The sequence below is a fragment of the Dermacentor andersoni genome, chromosome 7, assembly GCF_023375885.2.
Source record: "Dermacentor andersoni chromosome 7, qqDerAnde1_hic_scaffold, whole genome shotgun sequence".
Classification (NCBI taxonomy): Eukaryota; Metazoa; Arthropoda; class Arachnida; order Ixodida; family Ixodidae; genus Dermacentor; species Dermacentor andersoni.
This window is the reverse complement of record NC_092820.1, coordinates 134,881,299-134,907,437: the sequence shown is the minus strand read 5'-3', so window position 1 is coordinate 134,907,437 and position 26,139 is coordinate 134,881,299. Positions and strand designations below refer to the sequence as shown.

The following is a 26,139-nucleotide window of genomic DNA, read 5'->3' as shown; positions in this document are numbered from 1 at the left end:
TGTTTTTGAAACAGTGCACGCGTAGCAGTGATGATAGCATCACTTTGTTCCCCGCATCATTATGTTGCCTCAGTGATGGCAACATAATGTATCAGATCGGTGCATCTTCTCCTTCGCATCTAAGTGCGCACTTCACAAGGTCATGCACTCACTCTTTGGTGTCTGTCACGGCCGACGTAAGAAAAAATAACTCACCGTCACTTTAGCATACGCCAAAGACGTATGCTAAAGTGCAAAAGTATGCAAAGGTGTAGGCGAAACCCTGTGCTCTCAAGAGATAGTCTTTAAATTGCGTGACATTCTCATTCGAATGCCTTGTTAGATCTTATTACCTGTTTTCTGTCGCGAACGATCGTGACTTTGAGTGCTCTAATTGACGTACTTTACTTCACTGTGCTTTAATTACCTTTGTTCTAATTAACACCGCAGGTCGTACGTTCGAGTGCCTGATTTTGCTTCATCTTATTTCACTTTGCGCTTTTCTTGCCACGATGAGCGGCATCGGAACCAGCTATGAAAGAAGGCGACGACGAACGCGCGAGCCGTGGCATGAGCGCATCTCTCTGCGAGGCGAGCTGACGTGGCTTTCTGTGCCGTGCGCCGCGTTTTCAAGGCCACCGTATGATGAAGCATCTAAGACTTTCGCCTCAGTAGGTTAAGTTAATTATTGCAACCCCGTTTTACTTCGCTACGGGCAACGTGGCAGAGTAGCGTCCTTATGTCGTCCATATGTATATGCTGAGCCTTATTACCGAATTTTACTGTTGCTTCGAATGAACATACTTCTTAAAACAAAATCGCATGTAGGGACATTCAGCATGTTCAATCGACTGAAATACACGGAAAACACGGGAACGTGTTGGCTTTGTGTGTTTACGAATAACTTGTACTCTGTGCCAGCTTCAAATTGTTTGAAGCCTGACCTAGAGCTCGGAGCTTGCCTGTAGGAAACATGCACGTTTCAGCGCGATATCATTCGTGCGTGGGAGCGGTTGCCATGAAGAACAAAACTGCGGAACTCAAAGAACGCTTAAACGCGAAAGAGGTGCCTACATTCCGTTATCAGGTTTGAATTGCCACATCTCATCCAGCAGCTGATGTCAATGAGGACAGCTTGTCAATAGCTAGTGTTCGATGCTCCACGCTCTCCTATGATTTTACTATATTTGGTTCCTTTGCATCAAAGACAAACTGCGTTTACTAAATGCTATTACATTTAGTAGCTTGACAGGAAGGATGGTCTCTCCACACGACAACAACGAGCATGATACCTATATTGATATGATAAATAATGGTGCATTGATGAAGGGGTAAAATAAAAAAAATGAATTACTCTAACGTGCAGGTATATACGCAGCTTTCAACCGAGACGAAGAAATGCGAAAAAATACGATGAAGCGCCTACATTTTGCATTATGCGTCTTCAGTCAGGGGTGTAAGGTCGGAAGTCGAGTGATCAGAAACGGAATGAAGCTGTGAGCGACGGTCGAAGGTGATTTATCATAGTTTAGAAGGAGTCTCTGTGGCAGCCCACCTTAGAACTACATCATTCATCAGCAAAATTATAAGCAAATCCTAAGCAAAATGCATCTGTAAAAACTGTGCTGTGGTGTCTCTTCCTGTCGCCCTGCGGGATTTTACAGCTGCGACTGCATTTGGTTAAAAGCATTCACCTTCTGAAGGCCCTGTTTTGAGGGTATTTTCGTTATACAGAAAGCATATCCGGAAATACAGCACGCGTGTGTTCAGACCGACACATGCCACGGTGCCTCGTGTTGCCAAACTTCCGCTTGAACTCTTTGGATGGCCGCGCTGCTAGAATACTGTATAAAAGGCCGCGCTTGCGTTTCTAGATCGGCCCTCCTCCCTCAGCCCGGTATCAGTGCGGTTTCTGCGAAGTATGCCATTGTATGATAGATGTGAAGGGAGAAAATAGCACCGAGAGTGCCAGTCGCACGTGCGTGTTTCAAGCAGAAACGATGAAATAATTTATAGTATAGATTTCTTCACAAAGTCACATATTCTATCAGATTCAGTTATTTGCTTAACAGTAAACAAACTCAGGGAAGCTGTTTTGTTAAATGTGTGCCATGCTATTTGTGTCGCTCGTAAATGTAGGTGGTATTTAATTTCCTGGTATTTACTGTAATAATGTTGTCAAAATAATATAATTGTTGTTACTGTAGTTGTGTTAACATTTCAAGTGAGGATAACGTTTCCTGTCCATTGGTCTTGTGTGCAGTTTACTGGCTAGGTTGTATCGTCAAGAATGTGAATCGTCCAGCAAGAGTACTCACACGACAATTAAATGGACGTGCGGGAGTTAATAAAGTCAGCTATACAGGATAATAGTTCATTTTTCCCCATCAGGCCAGACAAGAAGGATGTCGTCTATAAACCGCCCATATATATATATATATATATATATATATATATATATATATATATATATATATATATATATATATATATATATAGATAGATATAGATAGATAGATAGATAGATAGATAGATAGATAGATAGATAGATAGATAGATAGATAGATAGATAGATAGATAGATAGAAGAGCTAGTGTGAGTGTGCGCGCGCCATGCTGGTAGTCGCCGTCCTATGAGGGCGCATTCGGCCCTGCTTTGGACTAAAGAAATGCCAAGGTACAACGTTTTGTGTCAGTACTCATTAAAGAGAAACCTTGACAGAATATCGCGCATCGATTTGATCACAAGCTTCTTTTTTTTGTTATAGGAGACCGTATACATGTATTCTTTAACTTTGCTGAAGGAGAGGACCATGGCAAAATGTTCCAATACTAAAATAATGGATGGCGGATAACATCACACAGTACATGTGTTCACGAAGTTGCAATGCGCAATATGGACTTTTTCGCGAAACCTCTCAAGGAGTGCGATCTAAAATTTGGGAAAGAAAGCTAGGCAACTGGGCGTTTCAGTGAAAAATGAAATGCATGGCATCAACGGATGAAGGTATTTGTATGCTTATCTTTGACACAATGCAATACTGAGCGAAGTGCAATGACATTGCCTCCGGACATCAAACAGTTGCAAAGGGTAACAACTGGGATAAACAGTAAACGCAAAGCCGGCCGTTATTGTGCCAACAAATGAGCTTTATACGTCTGTGGAATGGTCACCATCGCAATGGTAACATGAAAATACGTTACCACAGCAATTTTGTCCGAAACTAGCTCGACCAATTTAGATTTTCCAGGCGCAGTAAATCATATTTCACGTCGACTAGCCGACATTGCTACTACAGACGTATTTCAATCACAGTTTTGGGTGGCAACCTAGCTTGCCAAACAGCGAAATTGAACAGTCCAATATCTGGAAGACATGGCCCCCTGGAGGGCATATGCACGCCTAGCTAAACGCTGTTCCAAAAGCACGAAAATCTCATTGGTTATTTAACGACACCTAAAGTTCAGCGTTCTTGCTCTTGTGCTGGAAACACGAAACTCGTTGGTCATTTTCCCTACCTACGGTCTCACATTTATGCTTCAAATTTAAACATGCCGTAAAAATGTGGGCAACTTATTTTTTCTGCAAATTAGTTTAAACTGAAAGGATCAGTGTAAGATTTTCTTAGAGCTATGACCGCAATCTGTTTAGACAGATCTGTTTCCGACCTGCTTAGACAGATCTGAAAGGTGCCTAAGCGGGGTCCAGGTCTCCTGCGCCCAAGAAATAGTTGATTGTTTCTGATATTGATTTATATTGCCGGATTACTGCACGCACAGCAAATACGCCTCAAGCTCTCCGAAGTACTCGAAAGACCAACAGACCGCAATGACCAACGCATTTTCGGGCGGTGTAAGATGCTATTATTTTCACACCTTGTGCTTACAGATGCTCTACGGAAACGACACAGATACAATTGTGGGGATATTAAGAAAAGTAAAGCTGCAGGAAATTGCGTGACCCATTTCAGCTGAGTGCTGATTTCTAATCAAGTGCCACCGCCTGCATATGGCTAAGAATACGCGGTAGATATCGAAGCTATCTTAATTTGAATTTTACAACTTCAACGTCCACAATTTCCGAGTATAACTACAATTTTACAAATACAACTTCTTTATTTGTGAGGAATGCTGAAGCAGGTTCCATATAATGGTGGCTATGCGGGTGGCAGTTTCTAAGGTTTATAAGGATTATGAATTGCCAGCCGCATGTGTCGCAGACGCCGAACTGGGTCTTGCGTTGTTGAATTTTTGATGTGTGCAATAGAAGCCTAGTCAGTTTTTGCCTCTGTAAGTACGTTAAAGATTACACAATCAGGCGTGCACAAAGCTCTATTAAAGTTACATAATTCGTCCCTGTAAAGCAGCAGAAGATGTATTTATTGTCCGAAAAAATCAACTATACATTCATAACTGACCTATCTTGAACAGTACAGATTGCAGGGAGATGAATTCATGGTGCTGACAGTGTTTCGTGCGAAGAAAGCAGAAAGTTCGCCAATAACCGACGTCGGAATCCCTCGCTCAATGTAAACATCAGCGTTTCATTCACGTTCGCGAAATATCGAAATACAGCTTGTAGATTCTTGTAAATTATGAAGGTTATAACGCAGCGAAGATGCATTTTTAAGTTGCTAACATGTGTATATGTTATCAAAATATACGCACAGTGCTTCGGTTAACTCTTAGTGATTCTCTACACATCTGTTGCTGAACGCTGATTGCCGATACATGGGCTTGTCGCGGAGTTGGCACCGATCTTCCCCGCATGATTTGGAAGAAACGAAACACTGTTCAAGGTAGGTTTAGGCCTTCCCAAAGTCGCATAACGTCCGTGCCTTTGGTCTTCGCCTCGATCCAGCACTTCATATTGTCCAGGAGCTCCGGCGTCGTGAAGTGGTTTTTCCAGTCGCCGATATTTCCTTTGCGGACACGTCCAGAACCCTCATGCGACTCTCTTTTGGTTACGCCTTTCTTCCTGTAGATCTCCATGGACTCTAACCGCTTGCCCTCGGGTAGCTCTAGCAAGGCGCTGACAAAGCCGTCGCAGCGACAGTCGAACACTTCTCGCATGTTTCCCAGACTGCAAGAGTCTAGAATCCTCTGGAAGAGCTTGGGGTCACTGCGCAGCGCGTCTCCGTACTCCTGCTTGCCGAGAAAGTCGGCGATCTTCAAGACCCACGTCGCTGTGTCTTTCTTGAGGTCTTCGTACGTGATAAATAGGGTGTTGGCATCGCGTCGGTGCTCGTACCAGGAGAGCAGGTGGTCAAAGTAGTCTCCGTAGGGTACGCGTCCAGCGATGAATGACCTTACGAACGTTTCGAACGAAACGTCAGTGCAGGTCCTAGGCGTATGTCCCAGCAGGTAATGGTAGTACGAGACTGCGCAGTCATAGGGATTTCTGGCCACATAGATGTACCTGTGGAGAATAAAAATGATAAAACTTAAAGGCAGTTCTGTGTAGCCGTGTGAGTATATAAAGACTGCAATTTCACATTCAAGGCAAAATGGGAGAAAGAAGATATGAAGAGGAGGAGGCATAGGGGTTAATCATTAAAGAACCTGCTCTGATACCTTAGACATATAGAATTATGGGGAGGGAATTGATAGATGAGAAATGTAGAGAGATAAGGGGCAGACGAGGTTCTTTGAACAGTGCGAAAAAAGAACATCTCATGCCCAAAGGCGAGAGCACATGTGTGTACATGTTAAAAAAACACACATAACAACGCTTTCAAAGCCTTGTGCACCGACGAACGGCCAGGTTGTTATTCGGATAAGCTGCGTGTAGACAAGATACTCGATTCTGCTGATTAATCGTGCCAAATTCAAAATTAGGGTATGGAATAAACGAGGAAAAATACGTACAATACCCTTCGTGCGTCGCACATGAAGAACGACGAAGCCCCTCCCTGCCTGCTACCCACTCGCATGACAGATAGAAAGAGATATTTTAGTGCATGATACCCACAAATCTATGTTACCAACTGGGTGCAATTGCATACGGGCTGAAAAACGTATGTCAACCACGTATGTAATGAAAAATTTTTTTAAAGAGGTAAACACGAGTTTTCTTTCTTTTGTTTGCTGGGAATATAAATTGTAGAGTATAACACCAACCGGAATAACCGCTAGTAATAAAATGAAGGCAGTGGTCTACAAAATGTATGCGCGTGTCTATTTATTTAGCATTTTTTTGTGTCTTATTCTCATATTGAGGTGGTTTCTACCGTATATGAAGGAGGAAGGCGAATGAGAGGGGGATAGCCATAAAAAGCATTTCATTTTGCTGAGCTGAGGAGATGTAAGAAGATTCAGCATTTTAAATATTGCAACCTATCTATGTACACACTCATATTCAAGCAATGAGTTGCACTGTTATCAAACACTTGTGTGACGGTGTGGTACGATGGTGGTTTCACTGGGCCCCCTGCAGCGTCTGACTGACCATGGTGTTCTGGACAAACTCGCCGATTTGATTTCTGACCGAAATGGCTCATTGAGGCGGGAATGAAATACGGAAGCGCTCGTCTGGCAAGGAAGCTCATGTGATTCGCGCGAATACTAAGCCCACCGCTATGGTTGCTCCTTGGCGCATCATGCCTGAGTTACTTAACGGAAAAAAAATAACACTAACTAAGCAGCTACCAGCTAACTAGCTACATGACGCCTCCCATAGCCGGTGTGCTGCTTCGGAAAAGCTAAACCAGATCAACCATTTGACCACATCCAGGACGTCTTTTACTCAAATTTATAATATGTCTACTGAAGAGCGTTCATGATCACGCTACCAGCGCATTCGAAACGCGCAGCCAAAAATATCGGGTTTAGAAAATGTTCGCGTAAGGACGGCTTCCGATACAGGATATTCTATATACCCAATATATCCTACATTGGCTACCTCGGTTGTGTGCAGCGCTGGCCAACGCTCTCCTACAAACCCACTGTATCTTACAAATGTATCGGCAAGTGCCCCTCAGCACCTTGTGGTTTGTGCCCAGAGAAAAATATTAGAATTGGGTGTGCCTGATGCACCGCGTTTCATCTACTCTCCGCGTGACATTAGGGGGAAAGACCGGTCATATGGCGTCTCTTACATAACTGTTCTCTCTTAGCCTATACTTTTTTATCTTGCGCGTACAAGCGGGATCTGGTTGCCACGGGCAGATCTATCGTTTGCGATTCTGGCACCTCTGCATCGACGTTTTCTGACTAGTTGCGAACGGAGAACAATCTCGTACGCGGCGCACGTGATCAGCTATGTGCTCCTGGCACACACCAGGGGACGTGCGGAACCTGGCGTCCTAGTCGCGTAGATCAGCGATAACATTTACGATAAGTCGCCTTTCGTTTCTGTTCGAAGGTCAATGGGCTTTTTCCCTCTGGTTATTGTGCACCCACACAAGTGCTCAAGATGTTGAACGGGAGTATCGCGCCGCGGTAGTCTGATTGGTAAATCACGGCACGCGCATTGAGGAAGATGGGGGTCTGGCTCCCGTTTTCAGCATGATATATTTTCGCCTCATTTATATATATTTACTGCGGTAGTTCTACCTTTCAAATAAGCACATACCAACTAATTTCTCGTAGGGTTTCTTTCTCTTCATTGTCTATTTGTTCATATGCATCTGTCTGACAGCTCTGCTGTTAGGCCCTGTTTAGTTTTGTCCCTTATTCAGGCAGTGATAATAGACTTCCTTGGGAATAGCGCGGTGATGAAAAAAAAAAACAATGTATCCGCAGTTTTGTGGGAATCAGCCCTTATGCTTAATAACAGCAGTTTTGGCCACTAGCCGAGTGGAACTCCGCAGAAATTGTAACTTTTGTATATGTAATTGCCCGTTTTCTTAACGGGAGCGTTTCTTTGAATAACTAAAAAGAGTTAGGTCCAATGACACGAATCTGAAAGGGAGCTTGTAGTTGTGCAAATCAAGCACTCACTTTTGGCTATGAGAGCCTACGATAAATTACCAAGTGAGAGCTTGACAAGTATTACAACTAACGGCTGCACGGTGAACAGATGTTTACTACCCCTATAGCATCCATTTTCTTCAGATATATCTCATGCGCCCATATGTAGCTGGAACTGGAAGACATCGGCCTTGCTCTTCATGGCAAAAGATTGAAATGGTAACTTTTTAGCTACTACCATTCGCATTTTGTTTTTTTTTTGTCGTTTGTAGAGCTACAAATTTCTCCTTCTCTTATCACAAAGCTGAGGCAAAATTGTCAACGCCGAGCCACTATAGCATGAAGCTACGAAGGAAGGCCCCTTGAACGTTTTTTCGGAATACTACGCAGTTGTTCAATTATCTTTGCTTGTGCAGCAAGCTTTTGTGCGTTTTCCTTTAGCGAGATTTCTACTATTGCGAGGATAGGCTTCAATGAAATTCGGGTACGTTTATTTACAGGACTCTTCCTTAATCTACTTTCTTCTAAATCGTTCCTTTTCACAATAAACTTGCACATTGCAACTTCAGAGAAATAGCTTTAGGAGCCAAGGCAAGCTGAACAGAACATTTCACAGTATTACTACCCTTGTGTAATAAAAGCCCATATATAGGGTTTTTATGGGAATAAACTGCAGTCAAATATATGGTGCCCTGTGAAAACGAACCCCCCCTTTAGTGGTCATGTTTTTATAATATCTAACAAGCTACCGCAGTGATATCGTCAAGACGTTTCTATCAGCCTGCACAACGAAGGAAATAGAGCCTGACAAATGTAACAGGAAAAGAGAGTGGCTCGTGATAATCATGCGATTCGATTGGGTGCCATGTAATCTGGGTCGTAGTGCAAGCGTTACAAAATGACGACTTTCAGACCTCATGACAATCGAATATGCGCCCTAGAAATTGGGCTTGCAAGATAGCTTCCGTTAATTGCAGTAATTATTTTTGCAGCGTAGTCACTGAAATGGCACGGATTACTTGGCCTTGTCGGAGTGGCAATGCATGTTGAATGGCAAGTGCGTCATCAAGGCTCCGGGCCTGGGCATCTTTCTCGGAGCGTCCGCACCCATGAAGTCCAAGTACGGCGCCTGGAGCAGGAAGTCTGTCACGTTGTTCGGGGCGTTCCCGCGGGTGAAGATGTTGCACACGATGTACTGGGTCCAGGTCGTGCCGCATTTTGGATAGCTGGCAATGAACACGTCATCGTCTCGTGGTTGGTAGTGCATCGCTGCCCGCACGTTCGTCTCGCGAAGAAAATCGTTGACCAGTAGGCCGTCGACTTCGATGAGCGACTCATCATTCATGTTGTCCTGCCGAAAAGAAAAATAACGAGGATGAACACAGGCTGAGAGGAGAAGGCTCGATTCTGCTCGTCACTTGAACTGTTTGACGTCAATTAGCAAAAGCGCTTGCTGATTCGTAGCAAGGCTACAAGCGGTGCTCGTTTATGGTGCTTCACAAAAATGCCCGACTGTTGTAGCAGTGAGAAACGGGTACGCACATCGCCAGTAGATAGTTAAAAGACACAGATAAAGCTGAACACTCAGGAATAATACATCTGGCTTATGTGCACCTAGCTTCGATATACCCTACACTATTCGAATTCTTTTGGTTATGGACCAAATAGCATAGATCAGTCATACTGATCAGCCACTGTTCGTGACAATATTTTAGGGCACCCAGTATGCTTGACGGATTCTTCAAACTCTTTTATTCTCCAGAGTACTGTTTTACAGCGAATCTGTATAACTCTACCGTCCAAGGAAATTTTGGTGTCGTTGTGGTAAGCAAGAAACTCCCCGTACGTAGGCCGATCCCAGAGATAGTGCAATGCCGGCCCAACCTCGGCGGAGGTGAAGCAGGCGTTAAGCCCTCCCCATGCGTGGGCCAATCCCGAAGTTAGTGCGCCGGGCCGACCCCCGGCAGAGGTGAAGCTGGCGTTAAGCACTCCGAATACGTGGACTGATCCCGAAGATAGTGCAATGCCTGGCCGACCCACGGCGGAGGTGCAGTTCACCATTAGGGAGCCCGCATACACAGCTTCGCTGGTCATCCTTCTTCCCAGAGTGGAAGGGCACTGAGATTTCTTTTGATACGTATACCACATGAAATTATATTTCATATATAGATCGATAAGTCAAGATATCAATCACTCAATCAGTAACTTTAACGATCAGTAAATTGAGAAATAGAAGGGAAGCAGTATAGCGCGAGAAGTACATCCGAGCAAATTACATAAAGTGAGAAGGTGGTTTTGTTTTTGCCGCATGAAAAAAAGATGTCCGAAACTTGCCTTTGTAGCGTATACGAAATCTGAAGTCGTACACAGTATACTTCCCGGCGTATTCCGCCAAACACCGATAGGTGTATCTCGACGCAGCACTTTATCTAGTCAGGGGAGCTCATCTCGTGGAAGAGGAATGTGGAATCGAACAGATAACTTCGTCGTATGTGGTCGTAGCTCACTTTATAGGCGGATGTCCTTTCGAACGGCCACAATTTGTGCAAAGCATTTCTTGTATTTTGTTTATCAAGCTATCCGGCAGTGAACGGAAGTACAGCGGTCGGGACTAAAGCAGAACGACTGGCGCAGCTCTATCCGGTCTTCAAGAGCCACTTGCAGCTTGCCACGAGCAACATTCACAGCTGTGAATGGCACAGGCACGGATGTTTGTTGAAGGAGCATATGCGCTTGTCTCGCGGAGCGAATAATAATGTTTCCTAGAGGCTCAAAGAGGCTCAAAGAGGCTCAAATAGCGCACGCGTGCGAGGCGGCCCGGCTCAGTGGAGCCCTGGACTAGGGGCCCATCCATGGCTGAAAAGGACCCAAGCTTCAAGAATGAAGACTTCGGCCTCGACCCGCTAAAACCTTAAAAGAGTCAATAAAGTTTTCCATTCCATTCCATTCCTATTTATTTCATAATGCTGGACGGGACCATGATCTTCGCTTTTCTAGGTCCAATCTTAGAACGAAAGCACCGCCTAGGGGCGACAACTGAAAAGAATTTGACGCACGTCCGAGACGGCCAGATCGCAACAGCGCTTTTTGCACACCATGAAATGGAACGTGCACCTACCACGTGTAGAGCAGTGGGAGCAAATCGTAACCGTACAAACGAAATCGAAAATGAACGCAGAGCACCAAATTGAAACTGCAATATCGATTAGCATAACACTGGAACGCTTCAGCATACCCGGGTGGCTTATTTAACTTGTGCCTAATATTAACATGTACGAGCAGCACGTAGCATGGGCAAGACCAAGCTAATGTTGTGTTCCGTCGCTTGGAGCTTGTCAGGCAATATTTGGTTTTCTGCATAATTGCATATTTTGTTATTTATTAATTAAACGACTTCTGAAATATTCTAATCAAAGCGAAATTTTCAATCAGGAAATTGTAGGTCCTCAAAGAATGTTCCCAATTTATCTTTCTATTGCGCGGTTCGGGCTTAGATACACGGTTTTTTAACGCTCAAGGAAGCCCACGAAAGCACGCGAAAAATATCGCGCGACAAGTCGCAGGGTAATTTTTCGTTGCTTTGAGGGCTTACTGTAACTCTTGCAAAAAAAGTTCTATATAGCACCTCTACGCGACCGCAAACAACGATACATTGGTTCTCTACAGCTAGGTGGCACTCACATATTTTTTTAAATGTCCCAAGTTCCGTGGGACGCCCTGTATGTGTTACCGTTTGTATGCAGGTGTAAACAGAGACACTCTGCAGCACCAGACTTCCTATGCCTCATAAGCAGGTGGCTTGCGACAACTCAAGGTTGCTTTTATTTTTATTTTTTGCTAAATAAGTGATATGCCACGCACTAAAGTGCATCGTTCCGAATATTCGAGATGCCCAATCCGACTATATTCGAGATGGAAAATCACACGAGAAGTTGTGCCCAAATGGCGTACCGTTGTTTTGAGGCCTTGTGCTGTTCGCGAATAAAAAGCACGCAAAACTTCGCACGCGCCCTACCCTTAGGCCTAAAGTGCTGTAGAGTACGCATTCCTTGAATCCCTGCAAATCCAGAGGTTGTAAAGTATATTTTTGTACCATTCGCTAGAAGTGAAATGAACGCAATTAGTTGCCCCTTACTGTTACGGAGTGGAGATAATAAATCAGAGGACCTCGCATACGGGGTGAATACACTATATGCTCAGCGTGAGCTTCGTCATGCGGTCACTAAAGGAACGATGCCGCTGGTGTATTGCTCAGTGAACAGAATGGCAACTGTGGTTGTAGGCACAAAGCTTTATTTTTGGTTCATTCTGCGGCGTCCTTTCGTTGTTTTTTTTTCTTGACCCCCAGAAACCTGATACAACTTTGGTAGGAAAGCTAGACGATAAGCCCTCTCTTCCATCCTCCACTACAAATATCATTTTCTACTGGTTGCTTGATGCTATATGAATTGTAGTACAATAGACCAAATTCCCAGCGCAAAGCCATGTGTAGCAAAAGAATACAGTAAAGGGAGAGCAGCCGCGACCATACTGTCACTGCAGAAATATGGAAACAGATGCGTTAGAAATACTGCGGATACGAAATGGAGATCTGAGGTTTATCTATGGAAATATTTCAACTGGGAGGCCAGGGTTTGCCACTCGGTTAATGCAATACCGGTTGTATCTATTTTTCATTTCCTTCTGCAAAGGGAAGTGTTACATTATATTTATGCTCGTTGTCATCCCACAAAATTTACAAGTGTTCTAGGTATATATCGCTGGAGGAAAACTGACATAAGGTATCTAAAATTAGTTTCGCCCGTAGTAAATCCTTCTGTCGGAACGAGACAAAAATATACATTGGAAAATACAACGTACAAAGCTACTTAGACGGATAAAATGTCGAAACATTTACGTTTACCGCGCTGAAATCAACGCAGCCGCATCAAACCAACTTAAACGGGCTTAGATATACCGTTCCTATTTTAGTGCAGCAAGTACTACATTTTTTTAAAAGAAAATTTACATCGTTAGAGGCTCTGCTTCCCTGGTCAACTTCAAAGCTTTTCCCGTCTCCTGCTTCAAATTACAAAAGCGCAAATTTTTAACACAATGATGTAGCGCCGAAAAGCTTCTATTTCGGCCGTGGAGAGGACAGCGTAGATTACGATTTATTGCGCAAGTAACATGTGCCTCGTCAGGCAAGAGCCTGGGCGCTTTCGAGTGCGCTACAGGCACGAGTAGATGTAAAATACAGTTGTTGTGTTGAGATCTATTAAGTAGATGTAAAACATCTTCCGAACTGGACAATAACAATAACAACAACACATAACGAGGTTAGTGTTTTGTGCGTGTGTGGGCGTGTGTCCCTGGTGGGGGGTGTGCTTAGGAATTATTTATTTTCCAGATTGCCAGTCTTGTTCCGAGGCCATAGCGGGCGTGAATATGATTGGGTGATGTACGAGGGCGAATGAGAGTCTTTCCCCCTATGTTTTTTTAGCCAAATTAAGGCTGGCAAGGCGAAGTCAACATATCCATTCCCAGCGGTGTGTCTTTCTTGAACCCGTTCGGCCTTATCTGCCGGTAGCTCCATGGTACGGCGCTGCTGTCAGTTGCTTAAAATGGCGGTTAGGCTTCACGACAATGCGAGGTCACATGTTGCAATCAGAACCGCCGAGAGGCTACGGTAATTCGACTGGGACAAGTGTCCGTAACACTCAAAGTACAATGCGGACCTCGCCCCTAGTGATTTCCACGTTTTATGTCCGCTGAAGGAGTTCCTGGCAGGACAGCGATTTGCGTGCAATGATGAAGCCAGGACAAAAGTCCGACTGTCACGGTCATTCTCAGCCGGACGAATTCGACCACAGGGGCGTCTCAAATTTAGTGCCGCGATGGGACAAACGTCTGAACCGGTGTGGGGACGATGTGGAAAAACAGCGTAAGGTACGTATAATAGTAAGTATAATTGTAATTACCTGTATGTACCTTACTTTGTCTAATCAAAAATACGCGCAAACACTTTTTGATTCCCTCTCGTATTATTTATACCGTAACGAACTGCGCATGTACATGCCTAACAATATTTGATTGTGAAGGTATAACAAGCTAGTTGAATGTACATGTTTATAACAATAATTGTGTCCACACACTACAAATAAAAAAATATATATCAAGCAGCGATTCAGTACACCTTCGATTTTGTACTGATTTCAACAATGTCTGAAAAATAAATACAAAGAAATGTATTTAGCTGTACTTACGAGTGGGAATTCGGATGAATATACATGAAGAACTCAATTTGCGAATTGTTTATTACATCTTTTCAGTATGTTTATTACATGCTTTAATAGTTTAAGAAAGTCACCTTAATATACCGCATTACTTACTTACTTATTATTACTTATTCTAGATGCGAACACGGGTAAAAAAGGAAAACTGAAACAAGAACTCATTTGGATTACATGGATGTGCATGTGCGCCATGCTCGATTTAAACAAGCAAGCGCATGCTGGTGAATCTATTTTTATTCTGTCGTGTAATACTTGGCGTAGAAATTTTGGGCGGACTCATTTTTGCTCGAAGCACCAATGTTGCAAGCCCTGACTGTGCTAGAATGAATAGGTGAATCTCAGCACCTCTATTTTCTCTGAATGAAGATAACTGCCGTCCGCTGAACTTTTTCTTGTTTAGTCATGTTAGGTTTACTGTAAGGGAACCATACGACACTACAACACAAAAGCCGGTCTCGCAGATGTAGTGCAGCAAAAAGGTTTAGAAAGAAAGGACATTCTTCCTACCGTGCATGGAGTAGCATTGCTAATATGTGGTGCCCAGTTAAGGGGAGACGTTATTGCTAAAACAAAATGTTTGCACTGTTGAACTCTAGTTATGGGGAGTGTAGTTAAGGGCGCAGGAAAAATACTAAGGACACTTTTCAGTCGTGACTGTCAAACAAACTGTTTTCCTTGTTAATACGAAAGCATCAAACAGCGCATTGAGCGAAAAACCCGGCGCCTGTAGCAGCAAAATGGCCCCTAAATTCCCCATAAACTGCGACGTCGCGTACTTTTACTGCCTCGATGGAGAAGAACTGGCGAAACGAAACACCTGCTGGTGTGCCAGGAGTTGCGCCAGGGGAGAGGGCATCACCACGGCGCCACGTCCCTCTCGCTTTCCAAAGCCTGTGCGATACACGCGTTGCTTGTCCGCACAAGCTCTCACCTGCCTTCTAACTTCGCCTTAATCGCTACAAAGAAATGAGAGTATAAAAAAAAAATAACAAACAAGTTCGAAAGGAAAAACGCTGGTCGTAGTGTATTACGAAGCTACGAGCCCACGCTCAGAAGTCGAGTGTCTTGCACACTGGGCAGAATCAGCTGCTGTCAAGCCTCTCAACGTGCTCACTTGGCCGCGAATAATTTTCGGCTCGCAGGACACCTCAGCGGCGCTCAATTCGACATTATTTATTTCTCTTTCACAACTCGTTAGAAATGCTTAGGTGCCCTCGGATTTTTTAATTGTATTCTTCCAATTAGCGCGTTATTCAGCTATTTGTGATAGTGATTTATTGAGCGTAACGTGGCCCGGGTAAATACTTATTTTTGTATATATTATGCAGTCATCTGCACAAAGATCTAGTTTTACAATTGATGTTAATACGAAATGAACAATACGAAAGCCAACGCGCTCCGTCAACATGTGATTTCATCCAATCGACTTAGTCTAAAAAATGAGAAGACAACTTGTTATATCGTATAGCTACTATTCCTTTTTCTGCGTTTTCGTTGACGTCACTCATTGGATTTGGGAAATTTTGATTTCTTAGCTCACCACGTTTAGGTATTGCCCGAACTCTAATTTTTAAAGATTTTCTTCACTTTATTCCTCCTAAATACTTAGATATGTTTATTTCTTCCCTGCTTCTATATTCTCAGAGTGCACCTTATGGGTTTCCTTTTAGAATTTGCCTGGACTTTGCTTACTACTACAAGGTAGACAACACCTGGTTCGGAAATAAATATGCTTGATATATGCTATATTGGCTTGCTAGTCTTGAGATACATGTCATTTGTTTGTAGCAGATGATATGAACGTGTGTTCAAATTTCCAGTTCAGCATAATTGGTTCGAATATAAAAGAAAACACTACGTGACTTTGGATAATATCTTCTGTATCTCATGTGTCACTGTTCTGCCCCAACAGAGCTTGTGCCAATCGCATCTTGGTCATCACAGGAGCCCCGCCATCTACACCAACAGGAAGGGGCTGCAGCCGAATTCGCAAGGCTTTACACCACGAACAAAGAAGCCATTCCAGAAGTATTTGGATGAGATATCAAGTCTACGGACGACTGTGTCAAGAGTGAAAAGAGCCTCTTCCATCATTCCACCAGCATGGATATTGGCCGAGTCATGCAGGTATCTCAACAACAAAAAATATTGGTCTTCAGATGCACCTACCTCCTCTGAACAGGCACAGACCATGCTGGCCAAAAGAGTTCCGTCAGGTTGCCCTTCTTTAATGAGCTTCCTGGCCTTCTCAAATTCCATTTCTGCAAGTTTCGTTTTCCAATGTATGCAAGTCTTTTCATTCCACATTCTTGTTAGAGATCTTTCTTCTTTCTGATCCAAACATTAAAGGTCAACCGATTCTTTGTTCCTACTTAATACCAGTCACTGCCTAGTAGCATAACATATCTGTAGCAGTATATTCTAGTGTGCGTTTCCATGTGCAATTCCTCTCCTGAAATAGCCGATGCAGCATTGGCGTGTGTCTTGCATTAACCTTTGCACCGTGTGCTACACTCTAAAGAAAGTTGCACCCTTTGGGATGTATATTCGCCGCACAACAATAATCGTCATCTGTCTTGTCAGCATTTCCTTTCTTTAACGTGGCGAGCCCGGTACTTGCCAGTAACGAACGGCATGTGCGTTATCAGCATGACATAGCATTCCCGACAGGAAAGTAACGAGCGCAGCATTTTCAAGAAAGGAAATGCGGGCAAGACAGATGCCGATTATTGTTGTGTGGCAAATATACATTCCAAAGGGTGTAAACTTTTCTCATAGTGTATGTAGTATTTAACTTTTCTTAATGTATTTGCCTTTCAGTACTTGAAAGGTAGAGTGGCTTTTTCTTGAATGCAAGCTTTCTCATTCTAATATGTAATTCCTAGTCTTGTTCACGGTTGCTATTCTTGCTCAACAGCCTGTATTTTTGCGCAAGCTACATTGAAGTGATTCATTGCAGAATCTGGTTCCGCTGCTGTCTGATTTGGTACTCGTCATCGTGTTACGTTTCTCGTATGTGGGAGCCTGGTCAGTTGCATTGCGAAACAGGCTCTCGAGGCAAGCCTGTTCCTGCAGTCCCCACAGCGGCATATACACCGAATTTACACGCACTGTGATTGGTCCTCCCCCTTTCGTACTTTCCTGCTGCAACCGAGTGAAAATTTTGCTTGTGGCCTTCCTTGGCCATGATTTGATGTCAACCGAGACTATCATACGTGATTGCATTGTCCGAAGTGTATGAAGTTGATATGCACATGGGTGTAAAGGCCCCCAAAAGTGGCGGCAAAATGGTGATTCCCACAAAACAGACCATGTCCCTATTGAGAGCAGGTGGGGCACAAAGTATGAGCGACGCGTTAGCGGCCACCGAATGAACAAAAAGAAACGTGCAGTTTGGAAAGGAGGTAATGCTAAAATGACAGGTAGTTCATGTCACTGTGTTGTCTATGACAGCAGATGCCTACGCGACCCGATTGATTTGCAATCCAAGTTACGGCGACTGTTGATGCAAACAGGCAAGACACTGTCCAATCTGCTTGCGCTGCTGGTTTTCACTCGTTACGAGACCGCCATGCGTGACGAAGGCCAGCACTGTGCCTGCAGTCGGATAGCTGAATGTGCTGTAATCGATTCGTAGTGCGTGAATGCTCACGGTTGTCATGTGGATCTTAGGCAATGTACACCGTATTGTCTGAACCTTATGCAGTGATTGAATGCCGAGTCTCATTTGATCATGGTTTCCGTGTTATGTTTCTGGGATGTGGCGACCTCCTCGGCTGCATTGGGCAGCAGTCTTTCGAGGCAACTATCTGCTCCTGCAGTCCCCACAGCGACAATGACTCCCAATTTACACACACCGTGATTGGTGCTCCCCGTTTGACCTCTCTTGCTGCAGCCGTGGGCAAATTATGCCTGTGGCCTCCATCCACCATGATGTGGCGTGAACGGAGGCCAGCATACGTGATTACCTGGTACGAAGTGTAAGACGTTTATAGCCACATGGGTGGAAAAGCCTGTAAAAGTGGCTGCAAAATGGTGATACCCACAATACCGATCATGCCCATATTGAGAAAGTGGGGCACCAAGTGTCAGTTACGCATTAACGGCACGCTAAAGAACAAAAAGAAACGTGCAGGTTGGAAAGGAGGTAACGCTAAAATGACGGGCAGTTCATGTCACTGTACTGTCTATGACAGCAGGTGCCTGCGTCAGGCTATTGATTCGCAATGCAAGTTACGGCAACTGTCTATGCAAACAGGTGGGGCACGGTCCAATTTGCTTGCGCTGGTGATTCTCGCTGGTTACCAGGCCGCCATGTGCGACGACGCAAGTGAGCCTTTCAGTGCATATCGACATGCAAATTTTTGTTTGTGCTCTTCTACGAGAACGTTCACTGCTTTTCTTCTGCCAATACACTCGCACGTCCTGTTCACGCACTTGTGGCTTGTCTGCATGGGCGTCAGTAGAGGCTCTTTGGTCTCCTGGTGGTTAGAGCGCACCATCTACGTGCAGCCAAGTCAATGAATCATGCGACATAGCCAGCAGGGCGAGCACGGCGCGTACCACCGCATTCTACCGGCGAAAAACGGCCATATTGAAATTTGATATAAAAAACTGCACTTCAGCTTCCTGGTTGAACAGCGCCATATGGCCTCCACCCCGGTCAGTTCCGTGCGCTGCCGCTGCTTATTTTCGTACCAATGCGGAAGGTACAGTTTCCCTTCTCTAATGTTGATTCTTTATTCTATGGACTATTGGCCGATTTTCATAAAATTACCTCGCTGCTAAACAACACTGTTCTTCAGTGAACCATAAGAAGTAGCACTTTCTTCCGAAACCCGAAGCATCGGTTGCGATAGCAAATCAGTACACAGCTATATGAAGTAAGTATAACAACTTCATTGGCCGTATAAAGTTGCAAAATTGTCTTCAAATCAACAAACATGGTGTCATGTGGGCACAAGTAAACATGAACATATCTCACTCGATTGCCGCGCGCATTCGCTGTCAAAACGCTACAGTGATAATCTTGCAGTTTTTTCCTCTAACGCAAATAGCACAAGGACGTAGAAGAGAAACCAAACAGAAAAAGGCGCTTGGTTCCCTTTATGTGACCTGCGAAATGCCAATAGATAAGAGTATAGGCTTTCTCGATCTACAGTTTGTGTTGTCCGGCGATTACATCTGTTCGTGTTACCAACCTAGAGCTAGTAAGCCTCTTTTATTTTAGAGTTTTGCTAATTCCAAGCTTATTAAAAGGAGGATAGCGAACATGTGTTTGAACAATGCACTAAAGAAGTTGTGCCTTCTTTTAATTTCTTCCGGTTTTCAACAATAGGTAGTGTGGTTTAGTGAGGCTTGTCGTCCGAACAATTTGATTGTGCTAATTGCTGAAGCACTGCTCAGAGCAACGCAGTCAGGAGAGACTGGTTTCTCGACGTCCTCCTGCGGAGAATCTGTTAAAAAGAAAAAAAATTCGCCGCAGTTCCTTAGGTCCACCGCCTATCACATAACCTGAAAAAGATACGACTATGTGGAAAAGTTGACATAGTATTCACAGCTCCAAACAAGCTTATCAGATTGTGCGTGAAAGCAAGACCATATAGTAAAACAAAGGACGGCTTGCAAAAACCAGCAAAGGGTACGTTAACTGTAGGAACAGTGATATTTACCGAATTCCATTGCCCTGAGGAACGAGTTATATCGGACAAACCGGCAGATGCATTAGTGACAGGCTTACGGATCACTGCAATAAAGTTAACAAGCCTTCGCCGGATTATTTCCTCACAATTCATTGCCATAAGTGCGGATGCGTTCCGCGATTTGAAGATACAGTTATCGGTTGAAGCAAATGCGTATTAGGAGAGTAGTTTGCTGGGCCCCTTGGTGCATGGTGAACGTATAATGGTTTCCAGCAAGTACGCACGCGAGCACAGCGTTGTCCTGTCCGTTTCTACTTACTTGTGCTCGCGTCCGTACTTGCTGGAAACCATTATACGTTCAAATGCGAATAAATGCGCCGCATCATTGAAAGTGCTCGCATTGAAGAGTTTGGCAATGCTTGTGTTAGCCAATCTTCATGTAACTATTAAAGAAGGAGTTGGTATTCCTGCGCATGTGTTAACCATAATAGTTTTTGCCTAGTCTGCAAGTGAGTTATACTGTCATTTGCTCTGTTACCTTCTCAGTAGGCAGATGCTTATAAAAGGAAGCGAGAGAAAAAGGTAGGGCATCAAAGTGGCGTCCCTGCTGGAAATAAATAATTGTCGAAACTTTAGTACCTCTGTGTCGTCTGGTTCATTTTCTACATCCCTGTGCCATTTGCGCTACAGGAAAAAGCTGGAAAATGGTACACCAACAAACCCAAATATTTACACTGAAGCGAGAAGGCGCGACAGCAGCTGCGAGTGAAATGACCTTGGCGGGGGCCTCTCGCTTCAAAGCCAACTAAGCGGCATGAACACAGCGCGTAGGAAGCTGTTATTCCTCGATGCACTCAGTCCAACGCATCGCAGATCGCTTTTTAGATATGGCGCGCGCGGCAGCGCCATAAGCAGCCGCCGCCGGAGTAGAAGGCCCCCTCCTCTCCCTCCTATTCTCCCTGTGCCTCGCGAGCGGTAGAAGACGGGGCACCTTCCTCCCCTCTTTCCCCCCTTGCGCGCGCGAGATCGAAATCTGTCTATTGCATGACAGATTGAGTTTAAGATTGCCCACGCCGTAAGCAGCCGCTGCAGGAGTAGAACGCCCCCCCTACCTCCCCTTCCCCAGGTGCCTCGAGCCAACGGGAAACAGAGCGCTTCATTCCCGCTTTCCTCCCTTGCACGCGCATAAATGAGCCACGATCGTAGGCGTACATTCGCACGATTTCACTCGCACTGGAGCATAAGGCGCGCCGCGGCGATGTTACCGCCCTTAGACTTTATACGAAATATCACGGCGATGGCAGAAATGGGACTTGAGTGCCCATATAATTGCTATCGCAATAAAGTAGCGAAAACATGGAAACATCTGAGGGAACAGTACGTGCTCCTTAAACGTATACATGCGCTTGCGCTCCATGTCTGGGTATAGTAGGCACCCAGAAAAAAGTTCACCCTTTATTGGCCGTTTTTTTTCCCTATAACATCCTTTATTGGCGTTATAGAAAAGGGTGTTTGAGAGAATTGATGTACCTATAATAATAGGTTAACCTTTTTTGAAATTGCGGCCTCTGAAATTAATCATATTGTTACGGGCTATTCCCATGCACTGAAGCGCACATCCTGCCGAGCACGGAAGAATGCGCCAGAAAGACGGTGAAGACGACGATCAGAGTAGCGCTCGTTTTGTTGTTCTTCCATCTAACCTGCAGCTGCCTCTGTCCGTATATATTTTGTGAACACAATTTTCTATCCCTTTTGGCTACTATCATCCCCGTGGCTTTTGGTGGGAGGTGCGGGGTGCCAACACGGTACAACAGAGCTCCGCGGTGGCCGACGTTTGGCTTTCTCCACGATGGCGGAATAGGGGTGGGCGCCCACCGCGGCGACTGCAACGAGGGAAATTGCGTCAAACTCTTGCCTTTGCTTCGTGTTGTCGACAAATTCGACTTCGCACTGCCATCTGCTAGCCGCCTGGTAAGTTCAGATGGCAGAGCGGCTGCCTCGGAGATGCGGTGGTCCCGTGTCCGAGTCCCGGACCAGGACGAATTTTTCTTCAACTGGGAGGCTTTTCTTTTGAGGAACACGTACGGGTTTCCTTTGTAGCAATTGTTACGAACGGGTGGATGTCTGAGTTTCCATTTGTATTACATATATATATATATATATATATATATATATATATATATATATATATATATATATATATATATATACTATTGTACACAGTTTTGCAGGAGAAATGACAGTAAACCGCAATTGCACACTGCACGACATTATCACTACGCAAGAAATAAGACGATTACGATGCTCCGTAATGCGTAATTTGAGCAAAACTCTACGCGTATTCTCGCGATATATTGGCTGGCGCGGACAATTTGTCTCGTGCGGCACGTTGGAAACGGTGCAAGTGTGGCGCGACTACCTCTCTAATCGGGAGATGGCGAGATGCTGCGCGCGGGTGATGTGTGGGCAAAATACATAAAAAGCCGCCGCAGACAGACCTCCCTTCACGCAGCACTTTGTTTCCCTTTGTGATATCGGTTGCGTCATTGGTGTACAGACGACGTGCGCTACTCTGGAGCCATCTCGTAGGCGTCGTCACCAGATAGCCCGTCTTGTGCTCCGAGCGCTTTCGCCATGCCCTGCCCCTCCGCTTTCCGCTGCACCCTCATCCTCTACTTTCCTACTTGCGCTGTCTTCGCTATCGCCGTATTTCATCCCCCGCTCGGGTTCGCTCTTTCATCCTTCGTTGCGCTGGCTCACTCGGTTACGCCGAGGACGCCGACGCTCACCGCGGGAATGGGCGCCCAAGAGGCGCTCTTTAAAAAACGAGAAGAACACTACGACATTAAACAAAAATATTCAGAAAATATCCACGATGATTCAGTCTAGGTGGATAGTCAAATTAACAAGCGACCTAGCGACACTGTCGGCTCCTCCCCGACCGCTCCTTGCCGCCCAAATCTGCAACTCGGTTGCTCGAGAGCCCCCCCCCCCCGCCAGTTCTTTCAGCGCTGTCCCTCGCGGTCCTGGCGTTCCTCCCGCGGCCGCGAATAACGAGTGCGTTCGCGTCTTGGTCTCCTTGGTGGGTCAATGGCAATGCCGTAAGCGTTCGACGGAACGCTCGCCTGCGTCTGCAGTGTAGACGTGTTGGGCGAGATTCCACTATGGATTCTCGTCTACATCATCCATGATGGCCTGACCCCCGCCGGGCAACCCACGAACGTGCGACAAACGCGCGAGGTTGCGAACAAATGAACGTCAGCCTCCCTTCGTCCTACCTATGGTTCCTCTGCGATATTCACTTGACCGTGAGCACGTGCTCTTTGCCTCGCCTTCGAACGACGAACGACGAACAAGTGACCCTGTGATTTATGCCTCCTTCTTTTCGCCCCTCCATGTCAGTCGGTTAGTCGATCACGACGGTCCCCTCTCCGCCAGTCTTCATAACTCGGTTTCTTCAGAACGTGCACCCATTCCCGCGGCGCGTTTTGTCTCCCCTCAACGCGTTTTGCCTTCCCTCCCGTAAGTCTGACCACCGTCACACCACCGATTTACCACGAAAACAGCCGAAAGAGCAAAATAAAATTATTCTCCTTAAGAAGACTAACCTCACAAAAACTATGCGAACAGACGAACAACAACAAACTCGCTTAACACAGAGACGTTAGAACAAATCACTCACAGTGACAGTGTGGACCAAAATCATGCGACATATCAAACACAGAGAAAACCCAAATAAAGAACGGTCGTACAAATACATGTGTTGATAAGGTGCAACAAAGCTACTGCCTTCAAGAAATATTTATTCGCTAATAAAGCTCACTTTTGCATGGCTCTTGCCTGCAGTCAACGTGCGTGACGAGTGAAGCTGGAGAATGGCACTCGGCGTATACAGTTTTCTTTTGTAGCTGCTGTCAGGAGACCTCCGACGAAATACGGTGCTATTTTATTCTACATACGCTCAACATTTGCACATATCGTGGGGGCACAACCACCCAAATGAGCTTTGCAGGTTCCAGGCTCCAAGATGCACCTTTACCTGCAGAGCTTCTATCCTAATAATCGGAGGACCAACCAATCGGCGTCCATTGTCTATGATTTAAAGAGATTTCTTTCGCATAAAAGCAAGTTACAAAATATGTTCGATCCTTTGAACCTTGTGCCTAAGTTGGATACTGTCTTCCACTATTTCTTTCGCGTTCATCACTTTCATGTGCAGCAGCATTTTTGTTCTTGTAATATTTTATCACTTAGAGAGCCCTTTCTAGTGAAATGAAAATAAAATAAAAGAAATGAAGTCCCCATGTATTTGTTACGGGCTTTCTATATATATGCGTGTGTGTGTCAACGAGAGGAAGCCGAGAGGGAGGCGGAACAGAAGGCTCGGTCCTTGTTATTCCCGACCATATGAAGCCAAGGAGCGCATAGGGGAACTTATTTGTTGTTTAAATTGAACGGCAGCTAAGCTAAAGCGAAACGTAAGTGAAACATGAAAACAACTTGCCGACAGTGGCAGCCGGTGGGATGCGGTGGGACCCGCGATTGGCAGTGCAACGCACATGTAATGCGGTGATTGTGGATTCCGCTCCCACCGGCGGCAAGGTGATTTTTGTACAACTTTAATTTCCCATGCGCATATCATTTCTAGACTTCAAATTACACTACAAGTTTGTTCCCCTATGCTCTTCTTGGCTTCATTACGTGATGGATGCACCAGGTTGTGACTATGCACATACATACAGAGAAGTGAAATGAAGTGGAAAGATGACCTCCCCTCACCCCCCCCCCCCCACACACACACCCATAATTATCTTCAAACCTCTTTATTATCTGCTCTCCTAGCTAAACTCAATCTTCAATTTACGAGTTAAAGTCGGATGGTTTATCATGTTCTGCCAATTTCTTTCACCATACATTTCGCGAAAATTATGAGAAATTGGGAAAATATCCATTTTTTTTTAAGTCAGCACAGGCGTAAAGGAAATTACTGCTTCATAGCTCAAAACGCATCAAACTGCTAGAAATTCTGCTAAATATGCATTAGGAAAAGTTTTGTGGAAGATACGCTAAAAACGTGTTTTCGCATATACAGAACCAATAATGGGCTACACATAGAAAAACGTTCGCCTTTATCGAAACAATGCCAGAGTCCCTGAATGCATGTCCCAAAAATGTGTACATATATATGTCCCTAAACACCAGCAATGCATGTCCACGGCATATCGTGTACAGAATGCAGGGGTTCCTATATCTGCTCTTGCGAACAGCGAGAACAAGTCAGCCGAATTTCTGCACTCGGTCAAACAATATATGCATCTCACCTATTGTTCTGCTAGAGGCCAGATCACGTAGAAAGTGGTCGCTTTGCAGAACTGCGAATGCGTCTCACTGAAGTTCCTCGTCGAAAGGCTCAGCTTTGCAGAAGCAGCGTTAAATGCAAGAAGCTGTGACGTCGGGCTCTAATAGCCACTGTGCCTCATCGAGCCGCCAATGGGCGCCTTCAGATGTGTCACCTGCCATGCCTCGTTGCGTGTCAGTGGGCACAGGTGCAATGTCCCGTTTGCGCTGCGCTAAGGGCAGGAACACATGATTCAGAACTGTCGTCCAAGTGCGCTTAGTCGATCGAGGTAGAGAGCAACATCACTTTGAGTTGACAGCGCAGGAAGCAGGCCAGCTTGCGATGCAGGAATAGCTGAACAAGAAAAAGCATAAAAAATGGTCGCTTCATGACGCGACGTGTGTGACAGCGACGCCAAACGCGTTCTTTGTAGTATCGATTTTTTTTTTTTTTTTTTTTGGAGCTCACGCACTGTAGTGGACCTCTGGAAATAAGCGGGAGCTCGGATGTAATCTGGTGGCAAGATATGCTGTGTCATTCTTGAAAGCCGCGTCGGAGAAATACGTTTACTCAAAAAGCATTGTAATGTGGATAACAAGTTTTGTTAACGACACCGCCATGCTTCACATAGGAAAAAGCCCACGGGCATAAAGCTGGCTTAATTCTTCGAGAATTATGAACATTCCCCTTCGGATTTCATTTCCTTACTATGACCCTACAGACACGATCTCTAAATAATTACAAAATCGTTTTCGCCTTGCCATACAATAATATATTTACGCACTGAAACAGTTACATTATGCGACACCTCACCATAACAGCCTGCGAGAGATTGCTGAGTAGTGATCCGCTATATTGCATACCGTGTTTTGTTTTATTCCTGAGCAATCTATGAAAATGACCGGCAACAAGTAGCGCAATTACACCATTCCAGATCAATTACTTGGATAAGAAGTCGACTTAGTTGCCTGAGTTAGCGTAAGGTTCAGTTT

The 26,139-nt window shown here is 44.9% G+C and overlaps 1 protein-coding gene across 1 annotated transcript; it reads right to left on the bottom strand.

Annotated features, from left to right (window-relative positions):
• Nucleotides 1-4,337: 4,337 nt before the first annotated feature.
• Nucleotides 4,338-25,295, bottom strand: LOC126534572 (sulfotransferase 2A1-like). Its single transcript, XM_050181839.3, has 3 exons — nucleotides 25,131-25,295; nucleotides 8,909-9,240; nucleotides 4,338-5,397 (listed from the first exon to the last, which is right to left on the bottom strand). The coding sequence occupies exons 2-3, from the start codon at nucleotides 9,232-9,234 to the stop codon at nucleotides 4,773-4,775; spliced, it is 951 nt and encodes a 316-aa protein (XP_050037796.1). The 5' UTR covers nucleotides 9,235-9,240; nucleotides 25,131-25,295; the 3' UTR covers nucleotides 4,338-4,772.
• Between the last annotated feature and the right edge of the window lie 844 nt (nucleotides 25,296-26,139).

Bases quoted from the DNA above. Each gene is read 5' to 3' on its own strand.
- LOC126534572 (XM_050181839.3), bottom strand. From the start codon at position 9,234: ATGAATGATGAGTCGCTCATCGAAGTCGACGGCCTACTGGTCAACGAT. The intron at 5,398-8,908 runs GTAATCCGTGCC...TATTCTCCACAG, and splicing joins TGCCACTCCGACAAGGCCAA to GTACATCTATGTGGCCAGAA.